The 19,929-nt window shown below is 51.0% G+C and overlaps 1 protein-coding gene across 1 annotated transcript in view; it reads right to left on the bottom strand.

Moving 5' to 3' along the window:
* Positions 1 to 747: 747 nt before the first annotated feature.
* The window catches only part of LOC119394536 (talin-2), a 612,547-nt gene continuing 593,365 nt past the window's right edge, over positions 748 to 19,929 (bottom strand). The window contains exons 53-54 of the mRNA XM_037661859.2: positions 18,083 to 18,223; positions 748 to 2,224 (exon numbers count right to left, since the gene is read on the bottom strand). Of these exons, the coding sequence (XP_037517787.1) occupies positions 1,943 to 2,224; positions 18,083 to 18,223 (423 nt within the window). The 3' untranslated portion in view covers positions 748 to 1,942. The remainder of the gene's footprint in view (positions 2,225 to 18,082; positions 18,224 to 19,929) is intronic.

Raw genomic sequence — 19,929 nt, 5'->3', positions numbered from 1 at the left:
TTTATCACCAGTACTGGTGATCAACAGTAGCGAGAGCACAGGCATAAGATTGTTTCTGTGTCGAGAAAGGAGGACCATCTCCATTTAGTCTTAGTGAAGAACAGTGACACAAAGTGGAGGTTTGTCCATTTGCAATAGGGCTTTACACTGAAGTGGAAGTAACAAGCGCCACCCTATTTCACAATGCTACACACTAAATATTAGTGAGGTCTGCCAAACACAATGGTGTGTGGTGCAGGCACAGTGAGAACACCACCTTTTAGGTTATGTAACACATTTAGGTTTGCTTTCAAACACCATTCTAATAGTGACCCAGAACTGTAGACTTGTTCACATCTTGTCATGGGAAAGTAGCCGACCACTGATATAGTAAAGAAAAAAAAAAGAAATTTTAGTGCCACTACAGATCTCTTGTTTACAACCAAGACCAAAGGTTGTCAAGGTATGCCCCACCTGCCTCGTCTTTGTTGTGTACGAGATGCCATCCCGCCCTGTTTATTACTTGGACTCCGAGTCAATTCGCCCATCGTACCACAAATGCTCAGTGCTTGCTTGTTCATCCAAAACAATGAACCTACTCTGATGAAAGAAAGCTGCAGAGACCGCTTAGGATCACTGAGGCAGACCTGACAAAGAATGAGCACCCCAAGCAGTTTATTAAAAGTACAAGGCATTTCGTATCGAACTCTCAGCACAATGCCCATCAAGAGATGGACACTTGAGTGCCAAGAAAGAAGCATGTCGCAATCCCTTTCAAAGCAGCTGTGGGTAAAGCCCCCACCCTTGTTGTTAGCAAGCCTGGGACATGAATTGTGCATGTCACAAGCAAGCCCAAAGCATGGACATTCCTTGTGCTGACTGCAATTGGGTGTACAGTGGCGTGTGGGGATGACGTGCCTCATCACAGGCACTGTGCCAGCCCCGAGTTAGTTCGATTATCGGGAACCACCATTGATGGTGGACACAGCTAGCACACTAGGCTTATTTTTTGGCACAAACAGTGCGTCTCCCTCCCGGTGTAGATGTACACGCCCTTGCTGATTGACTCCCGTTACAGCCCCTTCGAGCTCTGATCCGCCTGGAACTCTTTCGCTGTGGACACAGGCCTGCAATGAGTTGAACACTGCACATGAACAACTTCTTGTTCATGTGCCCTTCCTTTGGTCAGCGAATAGCACTGTAGGCATGCGCACTAGATCAGTCTTGCGGTGAGCCTCCCTCTGCCCACAATCTGTGACTGTTGCACTGCGCTGCATCCTAGGCATCCCCGTTTGTTCACAGTCCGCCTTGTGTGCCATTTTCGCACTGTGTCTGAGAGTAGACAAACCCAGCCACAATGCCTTAATGGGTTGTGGGGGAGTGCCATGTCCTTCCTTCACCACACTCGTAGGGTAAGTCTTACAGAAACCCGTCCCTATGACGAGAGCGAAAATTCTTGCAGATGTCTGAAGCAGCACAGGAATATCGTCGCTAAACGGCATGCAATGACAAATGCTGCTGTCGAACATGCCCAGACGACATATCACGAAATCAACTGGGAAAATGCTCATATCTTAGCCACAGAAAGGAACCTGATAACAAGGCACTTCATCTTGGATTTTGAATCAACACACTGTACAGACCATCTGGCACTCAATCACAGGTACAGACAAATTTTTATAGAGCGCTCAAGACTTTCTAAGAAACTTCTACTTAGCCAGCATTTCCATTGTGAACAAGGAATGCATAGTGATCCTGAACGAAAAGCAAAAGAAATAGTGTCAACAAAGGATCTAAAGAAATACCAAAAATGTCTTTTTTGTTTTGACCGTGATGAGTGGCTTGCTACTTTCCAATGACTACACATCACCTGACGGCATTCCATCAAAGCAACTCATTGATGCACATGCTCACAAACAGACAGCCCACGATACTTTTTGCTGCCATTAAAGTTGCTCCATGGCTAGCGCATGCCGTCAGCAGTACTGCCATACTTTGCAAGCCGCAGCTGTCGCAGCCGCTCGTGAGCCTCCTCGAGCTCACGCTCCTTACGCAGAATCTCTTCACGAGCACCAATCTCTTGGGCAATGCCGCCCACCATGCGCTGGTTGATGACCAGTCGAAACTCCTGCTCCTGTGCAATGGATCGCTGTGCTGCACGCACCAGGTGATCGGTGGCCTGCTTGACAGCATTGCCTGCTGCCTGCAAGCCTCGCATTGATGATGAGTCGGGCTCTGCTTTCACCTGCATGCGTAAGTATGATGCGTTTATGTGAGTACGGAATGAGGAGGATCAGAGCAACAAAAATAATGCACAAAGGGAGCGTAAAAACACAAGTGCCAACAGAAACGTGAATGCCAAAAACACATGTTATACAATGCAGGTGAAGGTGCAGGCTTCAAGTGTCGAAACATCATTGAGCCTCTGAGAATATAGTTGGAGAAGAAAGCTTGGGAGATTGCCCACCTAACAAAGACTCCAGTGTTCAAGAATGTCGTCATATAGCACGCATTCTGGGTATTCAGCCGGCAATCAGTGTTTGTCCTGTGTTGTTACTCCCTTCGGGTGTTATTTTTTCTCACTCTGTACTTGAATTATGCAGCCAAAGAAACAAGCCTAGCTTTCCACCCCACACACATTAGCTAGAAGGAGAACATATGCCAAGCAAAAAAACACAGAGTGGCGTGAGAGGGTGGTAGCAAGAATGCATTCACAAATCCTGCAGATATTCATCGAGCTGAGTGCTTCTACCAAGCACCAAAGAATGTGACAAACATGATCAAGGGACACCACCACAGAAAGAGCCATTTGGATCATTGACATTGCCTGGACACACAAATCCTGCCCAATTTCTTTCTCTTGACATTAACCCCTTTCTTGCCACACTGTTGACCAAGTATGGACTAATTTTTTAGAGGCGAAGCTCTTTAGGGTGTGGGTCATTCCCTCCTCTGTAGTAGTATGTATGTAGCCAGCTCTAGTTTAATAAATTGCTTACTAGATGGTGTTTCATGTATTTCTTAGAGCTCTAGTTTAATGAATTGCTCACTAGATGGCGTTTCATGTATTTCTTAGAGTTGCTGTTTAAAGATGACAGATGGTGCTTGCATAATGCGAATGGTGCATGTCATTGGATGCCTGCGATCGTAAAAGGCACTCGCTCTTGGCGCGCTTTCTCTTTCGCTCGGAGTCGCCGGATGGAGGCAGACAAGGCGCTCGCTCTTGGCGTGCTTTCTCTTTCGCTCGGAGTCGCCGGATGGAGGCAGACAAGGCGCTCGCTCTTGGCGCGCTTTCTCTTTTGCTCGGAGTCGCCGGATGGAGGCAGACAAGGCGCTCGCTCTTGGCGCGCTTTCTCTTTTGCTCGGAGTCGCCGGATGGAGGCAGACAAGGCGCTCGCTCCTAGGCGCCCTTTCTCTTTCGCTCGGAGTCGCCGGATGGAGGCAGACAAAGCGCTCGCTCTTGGCGTGCTTTCTCTTTCGCTCGGAGTCGCCGGATGGAGGCAGACAAGGCGCTCGCTCTTGGCGCACTTTCTCTTTTGCTCGGAGTCGCCGGATGGAGGCAGACAAGGTGCTCGCTATTGGCGCGCTTTCTCTCATGCTCGGAGTCGCCGGATGGAGGCAGAGAAGACGCTCGCTCTTGGCGCGCTTTCTCTTTTGCTAGGAGTCGCCGGATGGAGGCAGACAAGGCGCTCGCTCTTGGCGCGCTTTCTCTTTTGCTCGGAGTCGCCGGATGGAGGCAGACAAGGCGCTCGCTCTTGGCGCGCTTTCTCTTTTGCTCTTTCTATTTTGCTCGGAGTCGCCGGATGGAGGCAGACAAGGTGCTCGCTCTTGGCGCGCTTTCTCTCACGCTCGGAGTCGCCGGATGGAGGCAGAAAAGGCGCTCGCTCTTGGCGCGCTTTCTCTTTCGCTCGGAGTCGCCGGATGGAGGCAGACAAGGCGCTCGCTCTTGGCGCGCTTTCTTTACCACTAGTCGCCGGATGGAGGCAGACAAGGCGCTCGCTCCTAGGCGCTCTTTCTCTTTCGCTCGGAGTCGCCGGATGGAGGCAGACAAGGCGCTCGCTCTTGGCGCGCTTTCTCTTTCGCTCGGAGTCGCCGGATGGAGGCAGACAAGGCTCTCGCTCTTGGCGCGCTTTCTCTTTCGCTCGGAGTCGCCGGATGGAGGCAGACAAGGCGCTCGCTCTTGGCGCGCTTTCTCTTTCACTCGTCGCCGAATGGAGGCCGACAAGGCGCTCGCTCTTGGCGCGTTTGCTCTTTCACTAGTCGCCGGATGGAGGCAGACAAGGCGCTCGCTCCTAGGCGCCCTTTCTCTTTCGCTCGGAGTCGCCGGATGGAGGCCGACAAGGCGCTCGCTCTTGGCGCGCTTGCTCTTTCACTAGTCGCCGGATGGAGGCAGACAAGGCGCTCGCTCCTAGGCGCCCTTTCTCTTTCGCTCGGAGTCGCCGGATGGAGGCAGACAAGGCGCTCGCTCTTGGCGCGCTTTCTCTTTCACTCGTCGCCGGATGGAGGCAGACAAGGCGCTCGCTCTTGGCGCGCTTTCTCTTTCACTCGTCGCCGAATGGAGGCCGACAAGGCGTTCGCTCTTGGCGCGTTTTCTCTTTCACTCGTCGCCGGATGGAGGCAGACAAGGCGCTCGCTCTTGGCGCGCTTTCTCTTTCGCTCGGAGTCGCCGGATGGAGGCAGACAAGGCGCTCGCTCTTGGCGCGCTTTCTCTTTCACTCGTCGCCGAATGGAGGCCGACAAGGCGCTCGCTCTTGGCGCGTTTGCTCTTTCACTAGTCGCCGGATGGAGGCAGACAAGGCGCTCGCTCCTAGGCGCCCTTTCTCTTTCGCTCGGAGTCGCCGGATGGAGGCAGACAAGGCGCTCGCTCTTGGCGCGCTTTCTCTTTTGCTCTTTCTATTTTGCTCGGAGTCGCCGGATGGAGGCAGACAAGGTGCTCGCTCTTGGCGCGCTTTCTCTCACGCTCGGAGTCGCCGGATGGAGGCAGACAAGGCGCTCGCTCTTGGCGCGCTTTCTCTTTCGCTCGGAGTCGCCGGATGGAGGCAGACAAGGCGCTCGCTCTTGGCGCGCTTTCTTTACCACTAGTCGCCGGATGGAGGCAGACAAGGCGCTCGCTCCTAGGCGCTCTTTCTCTTTCGCTCGGAGTCGCCGGATGGAGGCAGACAAGGTGCTCGCTCTTGGCGCGCTTTCTCTTTCGCTCGGAGTCGCCGGATGGAGGCAGACAAGGCTCTCGCTCTTGGCGCGCTTTCTCTTTCGCTCGGAGTCGCCGGATGGAGGCAGACAAGGCGCTCGCTCTTGGCGCGCTTTCTCTTTCACTCGTCGCCGGATGGAGGCAGACAAGGCGCTCACTCTTGGCGCGCTTTCTCTTTCACTCGTCGCCGAATGGAGGCCGACAAGGCGCTCGCTCTTGGCGCGTTTTCTCTTTCACTCGTCGCCGGATGGAGGCAGACAAGGCGCTCGCTCCTAGGCGCCCTTTCTCTTTCGCTCGGAGTCGCCGGATGGAGGCAGACAAGGCGCTCGCTCTAGGCGCGCTTTCTCTTTCACTCGTCGCCGGATGGAGGCAGACAAGGCGCTCGCTCTTGGCGCGCTTTCTCTTTCACTCGTCGCCGGATAGAGGCAGACAAGGCGCTCGCTCTTGGCGCGCTTTCTCTTTCACTCGTCGCCGGATGGAGGCAGACAAGGCGCTCGCTCTTGGCGCGCTTTCTCTTTCACTCGTCGCCGAATGGAGGCCGACAAGGCGCTCGCTCTTGGCGCGTTTGCTCTTTCACTAGTCGCCGGATGGAGGCAGACAAGGCGCTCGCTCCTAGGAGCCCTTTCTCTTTCGCTCGGAGTCGCCGGATGGAGGCAGGCAAAGCGCTCGCTCTTGGCGCGCTTTCTCTTTCACTCGTCGCCGGATGGAGGCAGACAAGGCGCTCGCTCTTGGCGCGCTTTCTCTTTCACTCGTCGCCGAATGGAGGCCGACAAGACGCTCGCTCTTGGCGCGTTTGCTCTTTCACTAGTCGCCGGATGGAGGCAGACAAGGCGCTCGCTCCTAGGCGCCCTTTCTCTTTCGCTCGGAGTCGCCGGATGGAGGCCGACAAGACGCTCGCTCTTGGCGCGCTTGCTCTTTCACTAGTCGCCGGATGGAGGCAGACAAGGCGCTCGCTCCTAGGCGCCCTTTCTCTTTCGCTCGGAGTCGCCGGATGGAGGCAGACAAGGCGCTCGCTCTTGGCGCGCTTTCTCTTTCGCTCGGAGTCGCCGGATGGAGGCAGGCAAAGCGCTCGCTCTTGGCGCGCTTTCTCTTTCGCTCGGAGTCGCCGGATGGAGGCAGACAAGGCGCTCGCTCTTGGCGCGCTTTCTCTTTTGCTCGGAGTCGCCGGATGGAGGCAGACAAGGCGCTCGCTCTTGGCGCTCTTTCTCTTTCGCTCGGAGTCGCCGGATGGAGGCAGACAAGGCACTCGCTCTTGGCGCGCTTTCTCTTTCGCTCGGAGTCGCCGGATGGAGGCAGACAAGGCGCTCGCTCTTGGCGCGCTTTCTCTTTCGCTCGCAGTCGCCCGATGGAGGCAGACAAAGCGCTCGCTCTTGGCGCGCTTTCTCTTTCGCTCGGAGTCGCCGGATGGAGGCAGACAAGGCGCTCGCTCTTGGCGCGCTTTCTCTTTTGCTCGGAGTCGCCGGATGGAGGCAGACAAGGCACTCGCTCTTGGCGCGCTTTCTCTTTCGCTCGGGGTCGCCGGATGGAGGCAGACAAGGCGCTCGCTCCTAGGCGCCCTTTCTCTTTCGCTCGGAGTCGCCGGATGGAGGCAGGCAAAGCGCTCGCTCTTGGCGCGCTTTCTCTTTCACTCGTCGCCGGATGGAGGCAGACAAGGCGCTCGCTCTTGGCGCGCTTTCTCTTTCACTCGTCGCCGAATGGAGGCCGACAAGGCGCTCGCTCTTGGCGCGTTTGCTCTTTCACTAGTCGCCGGATGGAGGCAGACAAGGCGCTCGCTCCTAGGAGCCCTTTCTCTTTCGCTCGGAGTCGCCGGATGGAGGCAGGCAAAGCGCTCGCTCTTGGCGCGCTTTCTCTTTCACTCGTCGCCGGATGGAGGCAGACAAGGCGCTCGCTCTTGGCGCGCTTTCTCTTTCACTCGTCGCCGAATGGAGGCCGACAAGGCGCTCGCTCTTGGCGCGTTTGCTCTTTCACTAGTCGCCGGATGGAGGCAGACAAGGCGCTCGCTCCTAGGCGCCCTTTCTCTTTCGCTCGGAGTCGCCGGATGGAGGCCGACAAGGCGCTCGCTCTTGGCGCGCTTGCTCTTTCACTAGTCGCCGGATGGAGGCAGACAAGGCGCTCGCTCCTAGGCGCCCTTTCTCTTTCGCTCGGAGTCGCCGGATGGAGGCAGACAAGGCGCTCGCTCTTGGCGCGCTTTCTCTTTCGCTCGGAGTCGCCGGATGGAGGCAGGCAAAGCGCTCGCTCTTGGCGCGCTTTCTCTTTCGCTCGGAGTCGCCGGATGGAGGCAGACAAGGCGCTCGCTCTTGGCGCGCTTTCTCTTTTGCTCGGAGTCGCCGGATGGAGGCAGACAAGGCGCTCGCTCTTGGCGCTCTTTCTCTTTCGCTCGGAGTCGCCGGATGGAGGCAGACAAGGCACTCGCTCTTGGCGCGCTTTCTCTTTCGCTCGGAGTCGCCGGATGGAGGCAGACAAGGCGCTCGCTCTTGGCGCTCTTTCTCTTTCGCTCGCAGTCGCCCGATGGAGGCAGACAAAGCGCTCGCTCTTGGCGCGCTTTCTCTTTCGCTCGGAGTCGCCGGATGGAGGCAGACAAGGCGCTCGCTCTTGGCGCGCTTTCTCTTTTGCTCGGAGTCGCCGGATGGAGGCAGACAAGGCACTCGCTCTTGGCGCGCTTTCTCTTTCGCTCGGGGTCGCCGGATGGAGGCAGACAAGGCGCTCGCTCCTAGGCGCCCTTTCTCTTTCGCTCGGAGTCGCCGGATGGAGGCAGGCAAAGCGCTCGCTCTTGGCGCGCTTTCTCTTTCACTCGTCGCCGGATGGAGGCAGACAAGGCGCTCGCTCTTGGCGCGCTTTCTCTTTCACTCGTCGCCGAATGGAGGCCGACAAGGCGCTCGCTCTTGGCGCGTTTGCTCTTTCACTAGTCGCCGGATGGAGGCAGACAAGGCGCTCGCTCCTAGGCGCCCTTTCTCTTTCGCTCGGAGTCGCCGGATGGAGGCAGCAAGGCGCTCGCTCTTGGCGCGCTTTCTCTTTCGCTCGCAGTCGCCCGATGGAGGCAGACAAAGCACTCGCTCTTGGCGCGCTTTCTCTTTCGCTCGGAGTCGCCGGATGGAGGCAGACAAGGCGCTCGCTCTTGGCGCGCTTTCTCTTTTGCTCGGAGTCGCCGGATGGAGGCAGACAAGGCGCTCGCTCTTGGCGCGCTTTCTTTTTCGCTCGGGAGCAGACACTTTCCCTGCATTTCACCGATCACAAAGCGGTGATAATGAAGGGACCACGTAAACCAACAGTACAATAAAAGTTTGATGTTTAATATATACATATACGGTGCTTCACACTCTTTATATGATGTACTGGACGAATTTCATGGAAGAGTTTCACGGTTTACCGATGATTCCCTCCGGGGCTTCACCCCACTCATCATCATTCACCCCGTGGATATGCTGTGATTTTTTTTCTATGGACACTGCAGGCACATTTTTGCCATCAATGCAGGCGTCTTTCGTTGCTCAAATGGCCCTTCGGGGGTCCCAGAGCAAAAATTTCACTTTGACTGGCTGGGTACGGTCGCGCGTACACTACCTTGACAGGAATCAGCAGATGGCTCACACCTTTGCACGTGGAATATAGACATAACAAAGATGACGTGTTGTGGTCTTTTACAGAGAGCGCTATAGTGATCTTTGGGTGTGAGGACAATGGACATTAAGAGAATTAATTGCCATTTTGAGAACATTGTGTTAACTACTGGTCTTACTACCAAAGTTGAAACTATGCTGCTTGTTCTGTCTAAAATATCGGGTGCACATTTCAATGTATAAGTACTTTGCCTAGAATCTGTTATGCCATTTTTAAGTTTGATTTCTACTTTGAAACCATAAAAAATGAGTGCACATTTAAATCGGAGGCATGTGAAATTAGGGTAAATACTGCCAAATAAATCTGCGGTATCTTCTCTTCTGGTAAGCTAGGGTCGACTTCTTGCCTTGTTGGTAAGACATTGCGTTTAGCACAGAGACTTGTGAACACGGGACAAGAAGGGGGACACACACAGGTGCGAACTTTCAGCAAATTGTTGAAAGTTAGCGCCAGCGTGTGCACTGTTTCTTCTTGTCTCTGTGCTAAGGATATGTCTTCTGGTGTTTTGTTCCACAGCTAGATTAGTCCAACCCAACAGGTAATACACCAATACACACTGGTAATCATTATGAATCACAATGATGGTTCATGGTGATAAATGGCGCAGTTGTGGTTAAAGAGTGCCAGCACACAGTGTAATGTGAAAGCAATGGTGTGATGAATGACAACGGCAGTGTGGGGGCCAAACAAATGTGTGCACTAAATGGGTGTAAAATAAAGATAGTTAATGAAATTATGGCAATGACTTGAAAGGTGTGCAATGATTATGAAAAATGCGCTACAAAAGAACCGTATACTGAAAGGTGTCAGCTATACTTAGCAATACAATTGAACCTGTATATAATGAACTTGAAACCCCCCCGTTAGCTCGGGTCCGTGGTGTCGCTACACACCAAACGCCTGCTTGCACAGACGCCCCTGCGGGGTACTCGGACATTTAGCAGCATCTTAGGGTGAACGGCAACTTAGCAGCAACTTAGGATGAATGGAGTCCCAAGCATGTAGAAGGATTGAAAGCTGCGCTAGTTGGTGACCGTACTCGAACATTCTTCAAACAGCGCAACGACGACGAGGACGAAGAGAAAAGAACCACAAACCACAGTGCTGACTTGCAACTGAACGTTTATTACAAACATATGAAAGAAGAAAAGGAAAGAAAAAGACTACACACCCCTCACACCCATGTGACCTCATTTGAGCAAACAAAAGGCGCAAAAGAAACAGCAAGCCAGCACTACATCTTGAAATGGAAAAAACCGGAAAACGACCACGTGTACTCTCAAAGACGAGAAATATTAAGATACTGTACTATCTAGGAAAATAAACTCGCTATCATGTAGAGCAATAGAAGGCATGCTAATGCATCGCTCACCCCTTTTCCTGATATTGTAAGCCTCAATTATTTCTCTTGTGATCTGGTCGCGATGTGTTGACAGCACCTCAGCTTCATGAAATATAGGTGCGCAATGGCACAGCGCAACACATTGGAACACATGTGAGTGTGGATTCGCTTGAAACGAACGCTTGTGTTCCAATAGCCTGATGTTGATGCATCTACTCGTTTGGCCTGTGTATACTCGACCACATGAAAACGGTAAGAGGTACACGCCTTTTTTACACTGCACAAAGGGAGTCACATGTCTGACCCCGCAGTCTTTTTTGTCGACTCCTGACAAGTGCTTTTTCAGTTTTTGCTCAACGATTCCACAGATCCGACTTAACCTATTAGGTGCCAAAAAAACAACACTAACTCGTGGCCGGCGAGCTCCTTCACCGTTACAACCATGTGACGTCTGAGAAATAAGCACGTGTGCATTTCTTGATGCATAGGCTGGCGAGCTCTTTCACCGTCACAATCATGTGACGTCTGAGAAATAAGCACGTGTGCATATTTCTTGATGCGCAGGCCGGCGAGCTCCTTCACCATCACAATCATGTGACGTCTGAGAAATAAGCACGTGTGCATTTCTTGATGTGTAGGCCGTTGAGCTCCTTTACCGTCACAACGATGTGACGTCTGAGAAATAAGCACGTGTGCATTTCTTGATGCGTAAGCCGGCAAGCTCCTTCACCGTCACAACCATGTGACGTCTGAGAAATAAGCACGTGTGCATTTCTTGATGCGTAGGCCTGTGAGCTCCTTCACCGTCACAACCATGTGACGTCTGAGAATAAGCACGTGTGCATTTCTTGATGCGTAGGCCGGCGAGCTCCTTCACCGTCACAACCATGTGACGTCTGAGAAATAAGCACGTGTGCATTTCTTGATGCGTAGGCCGGCGAGCTGCTTCACCGTCACAACCATGTGACGTCTGAGAAATAAGCACGTGTGCATTTCTTGATGCGTAGGCCGGCGAGCTCCTTCACCGTCACAACCATGTGACGTCTGAGAAATAAGCATGTGTGCATTTCTTGATGTGTAGGTCGGCGAGCTCCTTCACCGTCACAACCATGTGACGTCTGAGAAATAAGCACGTGTGCATTTCTTGATGTGTAGGCCGGCGTGCTCCTTCACCATCACAACCATGTGACGTCTGAGAAATAAGCACGTGTGCATTTCTTGATGCGTAGGCTGGCGAGCTCCTTCACCATCACAATCATGTGACGTCTGAGAAATAAGCACGTGTGCATTTCTTGATGCGTAGGCCCTTGAACTCCTTCACTGTCACAACTATGTGACGTCTGAGAAATAAGCACGTGTGCATTTCTTGATGCGTAAGCCGGCGAGCTCCTTCACCGTCACAATCATGTGACGTCTGAGAAATAAGCACGTGTGCATTTCTTGATGCGTAGGCCGGCGAGCTCCTTCACCGTCACAACCATGTGATGTCTGAGAAATAAGCACGTGTGCATTTCTTGATGCGTAGGCCGGTGAGCTCCTTCACCGTCACAACCATGTGACATCTGAGAAATAAGCCCATGTGCATTTCTTGATGCGTAGGCTGGCGAGCTCCTTCACCATCACAACCATGTGATGTCTGAGAAATAAGCACGTGTGCATTTCTTGATGTGTAGGCCGGCGAGCTGTTGCATTTATTATAAGCGCTGAAGGTAGAGTGCTGCATCCAGACTGTCCTCGACAGTGGCAATCAGCAGCGTGGCGTCAAGCGGGGCTCTTTCCATAAACCAACTTGAATGGCGTCATGCACATAGTTCCTTGCCCTGCCGTGTTATAAGTGAAGGTAATGTACGAAAGGATGGCATCCCAAATGTTGTGTTCGACTTCAACGTACATTGCCAGCATGTCGATGAGAGTTTTATTTAGACGCTTGTTCGACTGCGTGTGGTAGGCAGTTGTCCATCGGTGACTTGTCTGGCTGTATTGCAAGATCGTTCGCATTAGGTCTGCAGTAAATGCTGTATCTCTGTCACTGATAAGGACTTCTAAAATGCCAGGACGCAGAAGGACGTTATCAATGAAGAATTTCGCAAATTAGATTTTAGATTCGATGTGTGTTGTAGACGCATCAAGCCATTTGAGAACAGCTTTTATTCCACAATCCCCCCGTCTGTATCGGTAACTATACAGGATGGCAAAATAAACACTTTCAAAGATGGCACTACCTTTGGGCAGGGCCCTGGTTATGGCGTAGCAGGTCGGGTAGTTCATAGCTACGACAATCCACTTATTGCTGGAAGTTGACGTCGGAAACAGACTCAGCAAGTCCATCCCGATTGGCTGGAACGGTCAATGAGGTGGCTTGATCAGCTGAAGAAGTCCTCCTGGCCTTGTCGGCGCTCTCTTGCTGACAGTCTCGGTATGTCTGCACGTAGTGAGCGACGTTGGCAGCAAGGCCCGGCCAGTAGCACTTTTTTTGTATCGTTGAGAGCATGTGGGAAAAACCAAGGTGTCCAGCCGCTGGGTCGTCATACAGGGCATGTAGGACCTCTGGTCGCAATACAGAAGGTACCGAGAGAAATAATTGGCTTGGGCCGGAGACAAGTTCTTTTAAGCAAAACGATGCCACGCCAATACGCAGTATCCTAAATGCCTAAATACGCAGCGGACAATGGCAGTTCTGGCAGTTCCGGATTTTTTTTCTACTGCTTTTCTGGATTTCTGCTGTTGTTTCCCGAAGTCACTGGCACTCATGAGCCCCAGATCGTCCAGATCATCATGCATGCGAGAAAAGCAGTCGGGATCAGAGTGCTTTCGGCTGGACTTGTGAACCATGGTGATGCCCTTAAGTACAACCGACCTTGACCTTGCGAGGCGACCTGAAGAGCCCTTCAAGTTTGCTAGCCAACACAAGGCGTGGTGGTCGCTCATGACATTGAAAGGCCTGCCGTACACGTAGGGTGCAAAATATCGTCGTAGCCCAAATGATGGCAAGGCACTTTTTTTCTGTCATTGAATAGTTTGCTTCTGCCTTTGAGAGTGATCAGCTAGCACAACTTTCAAGTCCATTTTTTTCTTTAGACTAACGCAGCGCCGAGGCCTGCACTACTTGCATCAGTGTGGATTTCGGTCTGTGCGCCTTTGTCAAAGTGGCCAAGTACCTGCGGTGACTGAAGAAGTCGTTTCAGTTCCTGAAATGCTTCTACTCCAGCCTCGATACAACGATCACGGATATAACGAATTATCGGTTATAACGAAGTAAATTAAGAATAGTCTTGTAATAGATACAGTGTTACAAATAAACGTTTATAACGAATTTTCAAATATAACGAAGTTATTTTCATGGCATACGTGACTGTTATAATGAGGTTTGAGTATACTTCTGGCGTTTCCAATTAGAACTTGACGTCTGTCTTCGCCAGGTGGATAAGTGGCTCGGCGATGCGGGAAAAGTTCTTTACAACGACCAAGAAATTGCCATACTGCCTTCTTGTCCCCGAGTGGCGGGAACGTAGTGATGGTGGAGGTCTTCTGGGGGTCAGGGCGCACTCCAGCCTGATGATGACATATCCTAGGAAGAGCAGCTGTTCGTATGAAAGGTGGCACTTGTACAGTTTTAGTGTAGGCCCGGATGACCTGACTGCTTGAAGAACTGTTTTAAGGCACCGGAGGTGTTCGTCAAAACTTGATGCGAAGACAATGATGTCCTCCAAGTAGACAAAACAAGTCTGCCACTTCAAGCCTGCCAGCACTGTGTCTATTACGCATTGGAACATTGCAGGCGTCGAGCGAAAATTGAATGGCATGACCTTAAACTCAAACAGGCCATATGGTATTACAAAAGCCAGTCTCCTCCTAGTCTGTCTAGTCGACTTAAATTTGCCACTAGCTGGCATTGAGGGCCACTTAAAAAAAATACTTCGCGTTATGCAGTCGATCCAAGGTGTTGTCTATTCATGGGAGAGAACATGCCGTATTTACTCGAATCTAAGCCGATGTTCTTTTCAGAAAAACGATGAGCGAAAGTGGGGGGGTTGGCTTAAATTTGAGAACAATGATTAAGTTTTTTTTCTTTTTCTGGCCTTGCGAATTTTGGGGGTCGGCTTAGAATCAGGGCTGGCCTAGATTCGAGTAAATACGGCATGTCTTTCTTGGTGATTTTGTTCAGGCATCAATAATCGACACAGATACATAGAATTCCACCCTTCTTCTTCACCAAGACTACCAGTGATGACCTCTTTGACGGTTGTAGTATGTTGCTGTCGTGCAGCATCTTGTTGACTTGTTGCTTTCAGACTGCTCGCTCTCGCGTCAAAACTCGATAGGGAGTCTGATGGAGTAGACTCCCTATCTTCTTCTGTTATGATGTGATGCTTGGCAAGTGGTGTTTGTGGAACCCTTTACCATGATGAAAAACAGTCCTTTTGTTCTTCGAGAAGTCTGGAGCCAGTGGCATAGCCGGGGGAGGGGAGGGGGAGGTTCATACCCCTTACGAAATGTTTCAATTTTGCATGTGTATATACATACACACACATACAAATGCACGCACAAAGATACATAAAGTATGGTTAAAGACCCTCTCCCCACAAAAAAAGAGCTTTCTCACCATGCCCCTGTTCGGATGTACTTTAGCAGATTCGAGGTGAGGGCCAGTTGGTGATGGAGCATACTTGATGAAAATTAAGCGCAATGGACGGGACAAAAGATGGAGCACACAGGATGAAGCGCTGCGTGTTCGTAGCTGTTCCTTTTTTGGCATGGCAATGATTGGATCTATGTTGGTTCAAGTATTGTCCCTGTAGTGTCGTTGGAATTGGAGAACGCATTTCTGACAGCTACATTATCTTCTAGGTATGCTATCGTCGTGCCCTTGTTAAAGAGTTTGTATTTGTGACTAAAGTTTGTCGGCATCACATTTCCTTTCGTTCATGTAATCAAGCGATTACTCCTGTGACACAAATCTCATGGTCTATCAACACGTGCCACTCACTCTCGATAATACCTTCTATGCCTGCGAGTGTTTTTGTGCTGACGAGTCTCATGGCGGAATAGTCACTTGGTCCTTGAGCATGTTCAAGGCACGGTAATGTAGGTCTGTTTACAGAGGCAGCACTTTGTTCAATCCACTTCATTCTTAGCATTATCCACTTCATTCTTAAGTTGATGAATGCACCGTGTTGGCTTAAGAATTCCTTGTCAAGGATGACGTGCCTCAAGAAATGCTGTAGGATTACAAAGCTCGCAGGATAAGTCCGGTTACTAATCGTGAACCTTGCTTCGGGGCCTTCCCAGGGAGTCTTAACTTCAACTTCATAGTGAAAGGCCCACTGACGACGGAGTAGTTGGTGCCAGTGTCGACCAGAGCGACTACGTTGTGGCCATTAGTAAGCATGCCGAGATCACTAGTTCGCTGTCTGGTGTTACAGTTAGGTCGCAGAGTCGACGGCTGTGTCGGCTTGTTCCGCTGCTGGTACGTGGCATCATCAGGTCTTTCTTCCAGAGGCGAAAATTCATTTTCAGGGCTCCGTTTGGAGGAGGATCTTTGGCATTGGGACAAACAGCAACTGCATTTCCACTGGCTGCTGCTTTTAGTTTTCCAGATATGGGCTCGCAGATGGTCCGTGGTGGGGCGGCGTACTGCTGGCGCTGCGGCAAGATGTAGCAGCCTGGCGTCCACCATCGGGAAGGGTTGTCAGAGGGTCCACAGCACCCCTGTGAGGTAGTTGGCGATGTTGCATGGTCATTCACCTAGCTGTGGATGGGGCGCGTTGATGGCGAAACCGCGCAGTCTCATCTCGCGGTACTGTCAACGGCGGTAGGTGTAGTAGCAGAGTGGGCGGTGGTCAGGGGTGTGCCAAACGTCAATCTTTCTCAGAGCGTAGCGCTGGACAACAGGCGGATGGTCAACAGGCGATGACACCATTGCGGTGTGGTGTCTTGACGTGGGCGTGGAGGAGAAGCACCATGGCAGACGGCAGCAGTGTAACTCATAGCTTGCGGCTGAGTTCGAGCTGGCTCAGGAGCTCCCAGTGATTGCCGAGTCTCCTGGCATACAATGCCAGCAATAGAATCCACTTGAGGCTGCAATGAAGGTAACAATTTTCGCAGCTCCTTCTGCACAATTGCTCTGATGGTCTCGCTCAGGATACTGGTTCCCAGTGCTTGAACTTTGCAGTTCGTCATGGGCATGCTGCGGTCGTATTGTCTTGTCCGCATTTCTTGTGCCTTTTTGATCGTTGTGGCTTCCGAAACGAATTCTACGACCATCTTGGGACATGTGCGTACAAGTCCGGCAAACAGTTCATACTACACTCACTGCATGAGGAAGCGAACCTTCCTTTTTCTCAGACATAGCGGGGTCAGCATGGTGGAACAAGCAGGTTATTTTTCCGGTATACATCCTGATGTTCTCATTGGGGAGCTGTACATAGGACTCCAGCAGGGTTTCGGCCCTTTCCTTACGGACGACGCTTGTGAAGGTGTCCAGGAATGCAGCATGAAAGAGGTCCCAGGTCGTCAGCATGGCCTCTCGATTCTCAAGCCATGTCCTGGCACAGTCTTCAAGTGAGAAAGAGCCATAGAGCAACTTTTCATTGCAGTCCCACATGTGGCGACCTGGTCGTATGCTTCCAGCCAGCTTTCTGGGTCTTCACATGGTGATTCACAGAAGGTTGGTGGCTCTTGGGTTGCTGCAGCAGCACAGGTGTAGGTGCCACGTCATCATTGCTGATGTGATGGTCATCGTCGGGTTCTTCCTAGTCCTGTCGGCTAACCATCTCTATTGTGGTGGTAGTCTTGTTTCCTGCAGCAAGACTACCTGCAGCAAGACTATTGTGGTGGTAGTATTGCTTCCTGCAGCAAACCCGATGATCCAGGGCTTTGGCATCTCTTCACGGCTTTTCGTGGGTGTCTGAAACATGAATCAACTAGAACCTCTACCAGATGTCACATGGTTGTAATGCCGAAGGATGCAAAACTCAAGCCAGTAAAGATGAATTTTTTTTTTATTGGGCAAATTTTCGCCGAGGAAAGGTCAGACTCAAAGTAAAAACAACACCCACTGTACAATGGCAAGGGCAAGCACAGACATTGGTCATCGGTAATCTGATCACCGGCGGAACTCGTCGTTTTTTTTACATGAGTGGGTGAACATTCCAGTTTGAGGAAAAACTGTAATGACGCAAAGAAGACGGGGACGAAGCGAAGACACGAACAGACAGACATGGGCGCCCGTGTCTGTCTGTTCGTGTCTTCGCTTCGTCCCCGTCTTCTTTGCGTCATTACAGTTTTTCCTCAAGTTATGAACCAACTAGCTCAGCAACAAGCCCTGTCGAACATTCCAGCATTATTGCTGGCGCTCGCATTAGCTCCAAAACTCAGCTACTCATGTCGTGCTCACAATCTTATCGCAATAGTCTACAATAACCGAGACACATTTCCTACATATGGTGGCGGGGCATGCGCTGAGCAGTGGTAACTGCTTTTGTGGGTGAAGCCCGACCACATTAAAATAAAGAAATAAGCGCACATGGCAATTGTGGACCTTTTTGGAGCTGTTGCTCTACCAAGTGAGTTCACCAGAAGGCTGGCAGTCGCAGTGTGAGGGCGAATTAATCGACAACCCAAAGCACAAAAGCACGGGGCATGGCAAATCACTTGTACAGCAGTCACGGCCACTTATGAACAAAAATAAAATTTGGTTCTGTTCTGAAGTGGCCATAAATAGTTCCCAGTGTTGGCCTCTCTTGAGTTGAGTGTAGTTTTGTGAGTAGAATCGGCTATACTCCTGTGGCCCAGTTTTCACAAATAAAAAATTGCAACTTGATACCTGGCCTATAAAAATTATGTGAAAAGCTGAATTTTTCTTTTCATAACTATAGTAAAATGTAATGGTGACTGCACTGTCAATCAGGCACGAACGAGTGATAACAGCCGTGAAAGCATTTTCACACACCCACCTTGCAAGCGACCAGAAGCTGTGCTGTGGAGCTGGCCACCTGCTTGGCTGAGGAGATGAGCTTCTCTTCCGATGCCTGGCCTTGCACCAGCCAGTTTGCAGACTCCACCAGGCTGTGCGTGGCTGCTGCGACAAGGCGAGCCTGCACCAGTGGCAACAGAACAGAGTGATAGTAAATATGTCATCAATTACTATCCTGAGTGTGACACTGAGGGTACAATCCCAGCCACATTATTTCTGGAAGGAAAAAGTTTTTAACTAGTACTGTCAAACCTCGACATAAACAAGTTGGGAAAATGAGGTGTTTACTTTGTTATATATCGAATTTCAAATGACCTTATATGCAAAGTATAAATGCTGAAGGATTCAGTAAGACGTTCTGGTGGGCCACTTGGTTCATAGCTTTTAAACGCTATTAAACTGTGCAAAAAGACAAAGACACAAGTAATAAACATACACACTGCACCAGTGGTGTAGCCAGAAATTTTTTCGGGCTGGCATGTCAACACACATATACAGAATTTGGATGGGATTGCAGAGCAGTTTTTCTTGGGAGTCTAACTTCGCCACTTCTGCAGGTGGCATTCTCAGTATATATACACTGGAGATCGACCAGTGTTCGAAGGCTCTAAAGACAGCCCTCTCATGGTCAAGCGGTCCCGCCGGTCAGTGGGGGAGCATGGCGTCCGTTAATAGACGTGGCGCCGGGTCGCAAGAATGGCAATCTGTGACAGACACACGACTTTTCTGCAAAGGGTCCTTCAGAGCAACGAAATGGGCTGACTGTGAAGTACTGTACTTTTCGCCCGCGTTTGGGGGGAATAGTTAAAACGATGAAGACTGTCGAAAACGACTTCCTGGTCTCCGTACAGGGGCAAGAGAACGAAACATCCCTGGACAGCTGTCAAAGATGACCACCCCCTTTTTGGGCCCTCCGCTAGCACAATATAATCCTTTTAGTTCAAGACGTGCCTGCCGCAACGGTGTATTCACAATACCTTCTCTATATTTTAATCCCTAGCGTCCGGCTAGTCAACAATAGTTACTCATTCGTGATAGCACGGCATCAGCGTGGGAGAGCGGAGCCCGTTAATGAGCGTGTCGCTGCGTCGCAAAATGGCAATCCATGGCACTACGCCTGTTTGCAAGGTATTTCTGATGGCCACGCGCTGTGCAGCCAGCTTGGCAGCCAGTTGCAGGGCCGCCATGGGCGCAGCGAGGACAGCCAGCCCAAATCAACAATGTTTGCACCGAAGTGTCTTTTCGACTGTGGAAAGGAATCCTAGAAAAAATCTAGATAATTTCCGGTGCAGGTGGCTATTTTGGTCGGCAGTACGAAAAAATTTCGGGGGGGAGCCCGATGAGCACCCCCCTTGCTACGCCACTGGACTGCACTTGTGGTGTTATGTATGTTTCTTACTTGTGTGCCAGTGTTTTCGTGCAGTTTAATAATGTTTAAAATAAAACGAAGAATTTATTTTGACAAAAAAAATGTCACAGGATCGTTTGTATAAAATTGCAGTACAAAAATACCTTCAATAACGTAAAAAAATCAATTTTGTTGAACCTGAGATCCATTGGAGTCCTCTTCACAGCACCTGTACATTACGCACATGGAAAGCTAAAAGAAATGCAGGTCCAATGCAATGTGACAATATGTGTAGAGGTCACTACTTGTATGCCTTGTAGCAGGTGGCCATAAAGAGGGCTCTACAATCCACTGATAGGACTGTGTGGAGCTTTGGGCAGAAGGAATAGACTATTTTTTGGTTTCCTCTTCCCACCGTTAACGCTGACATGCCGAACGACATGGTGTCCACACCCCACCCCAGGCCACAGAACCTGAAG

This window comes from Rhipicephalus sanguineus, chromosome 5 (genome assembly GCF_013339695.2).
Source record: "Rhipicephalus sanguineus isolate Rsan-2018 chromosome 5, BIME_Rsan_1.4, whole genome shotgun sequence".
Taxonomy (NCBI): domain Eukaryota; kingdom Metazoa; phylum Arthropoda; class Arachnida; order Ixodida; family Ixodidae; genus Rhipicephalus; species Rhipicephalus sanguineus.
The sequence above is the reverse complement of the archived record's forward strand: the minus strand, read 5'-3'. Positions and strand labels throughout refer to the sequence as shown.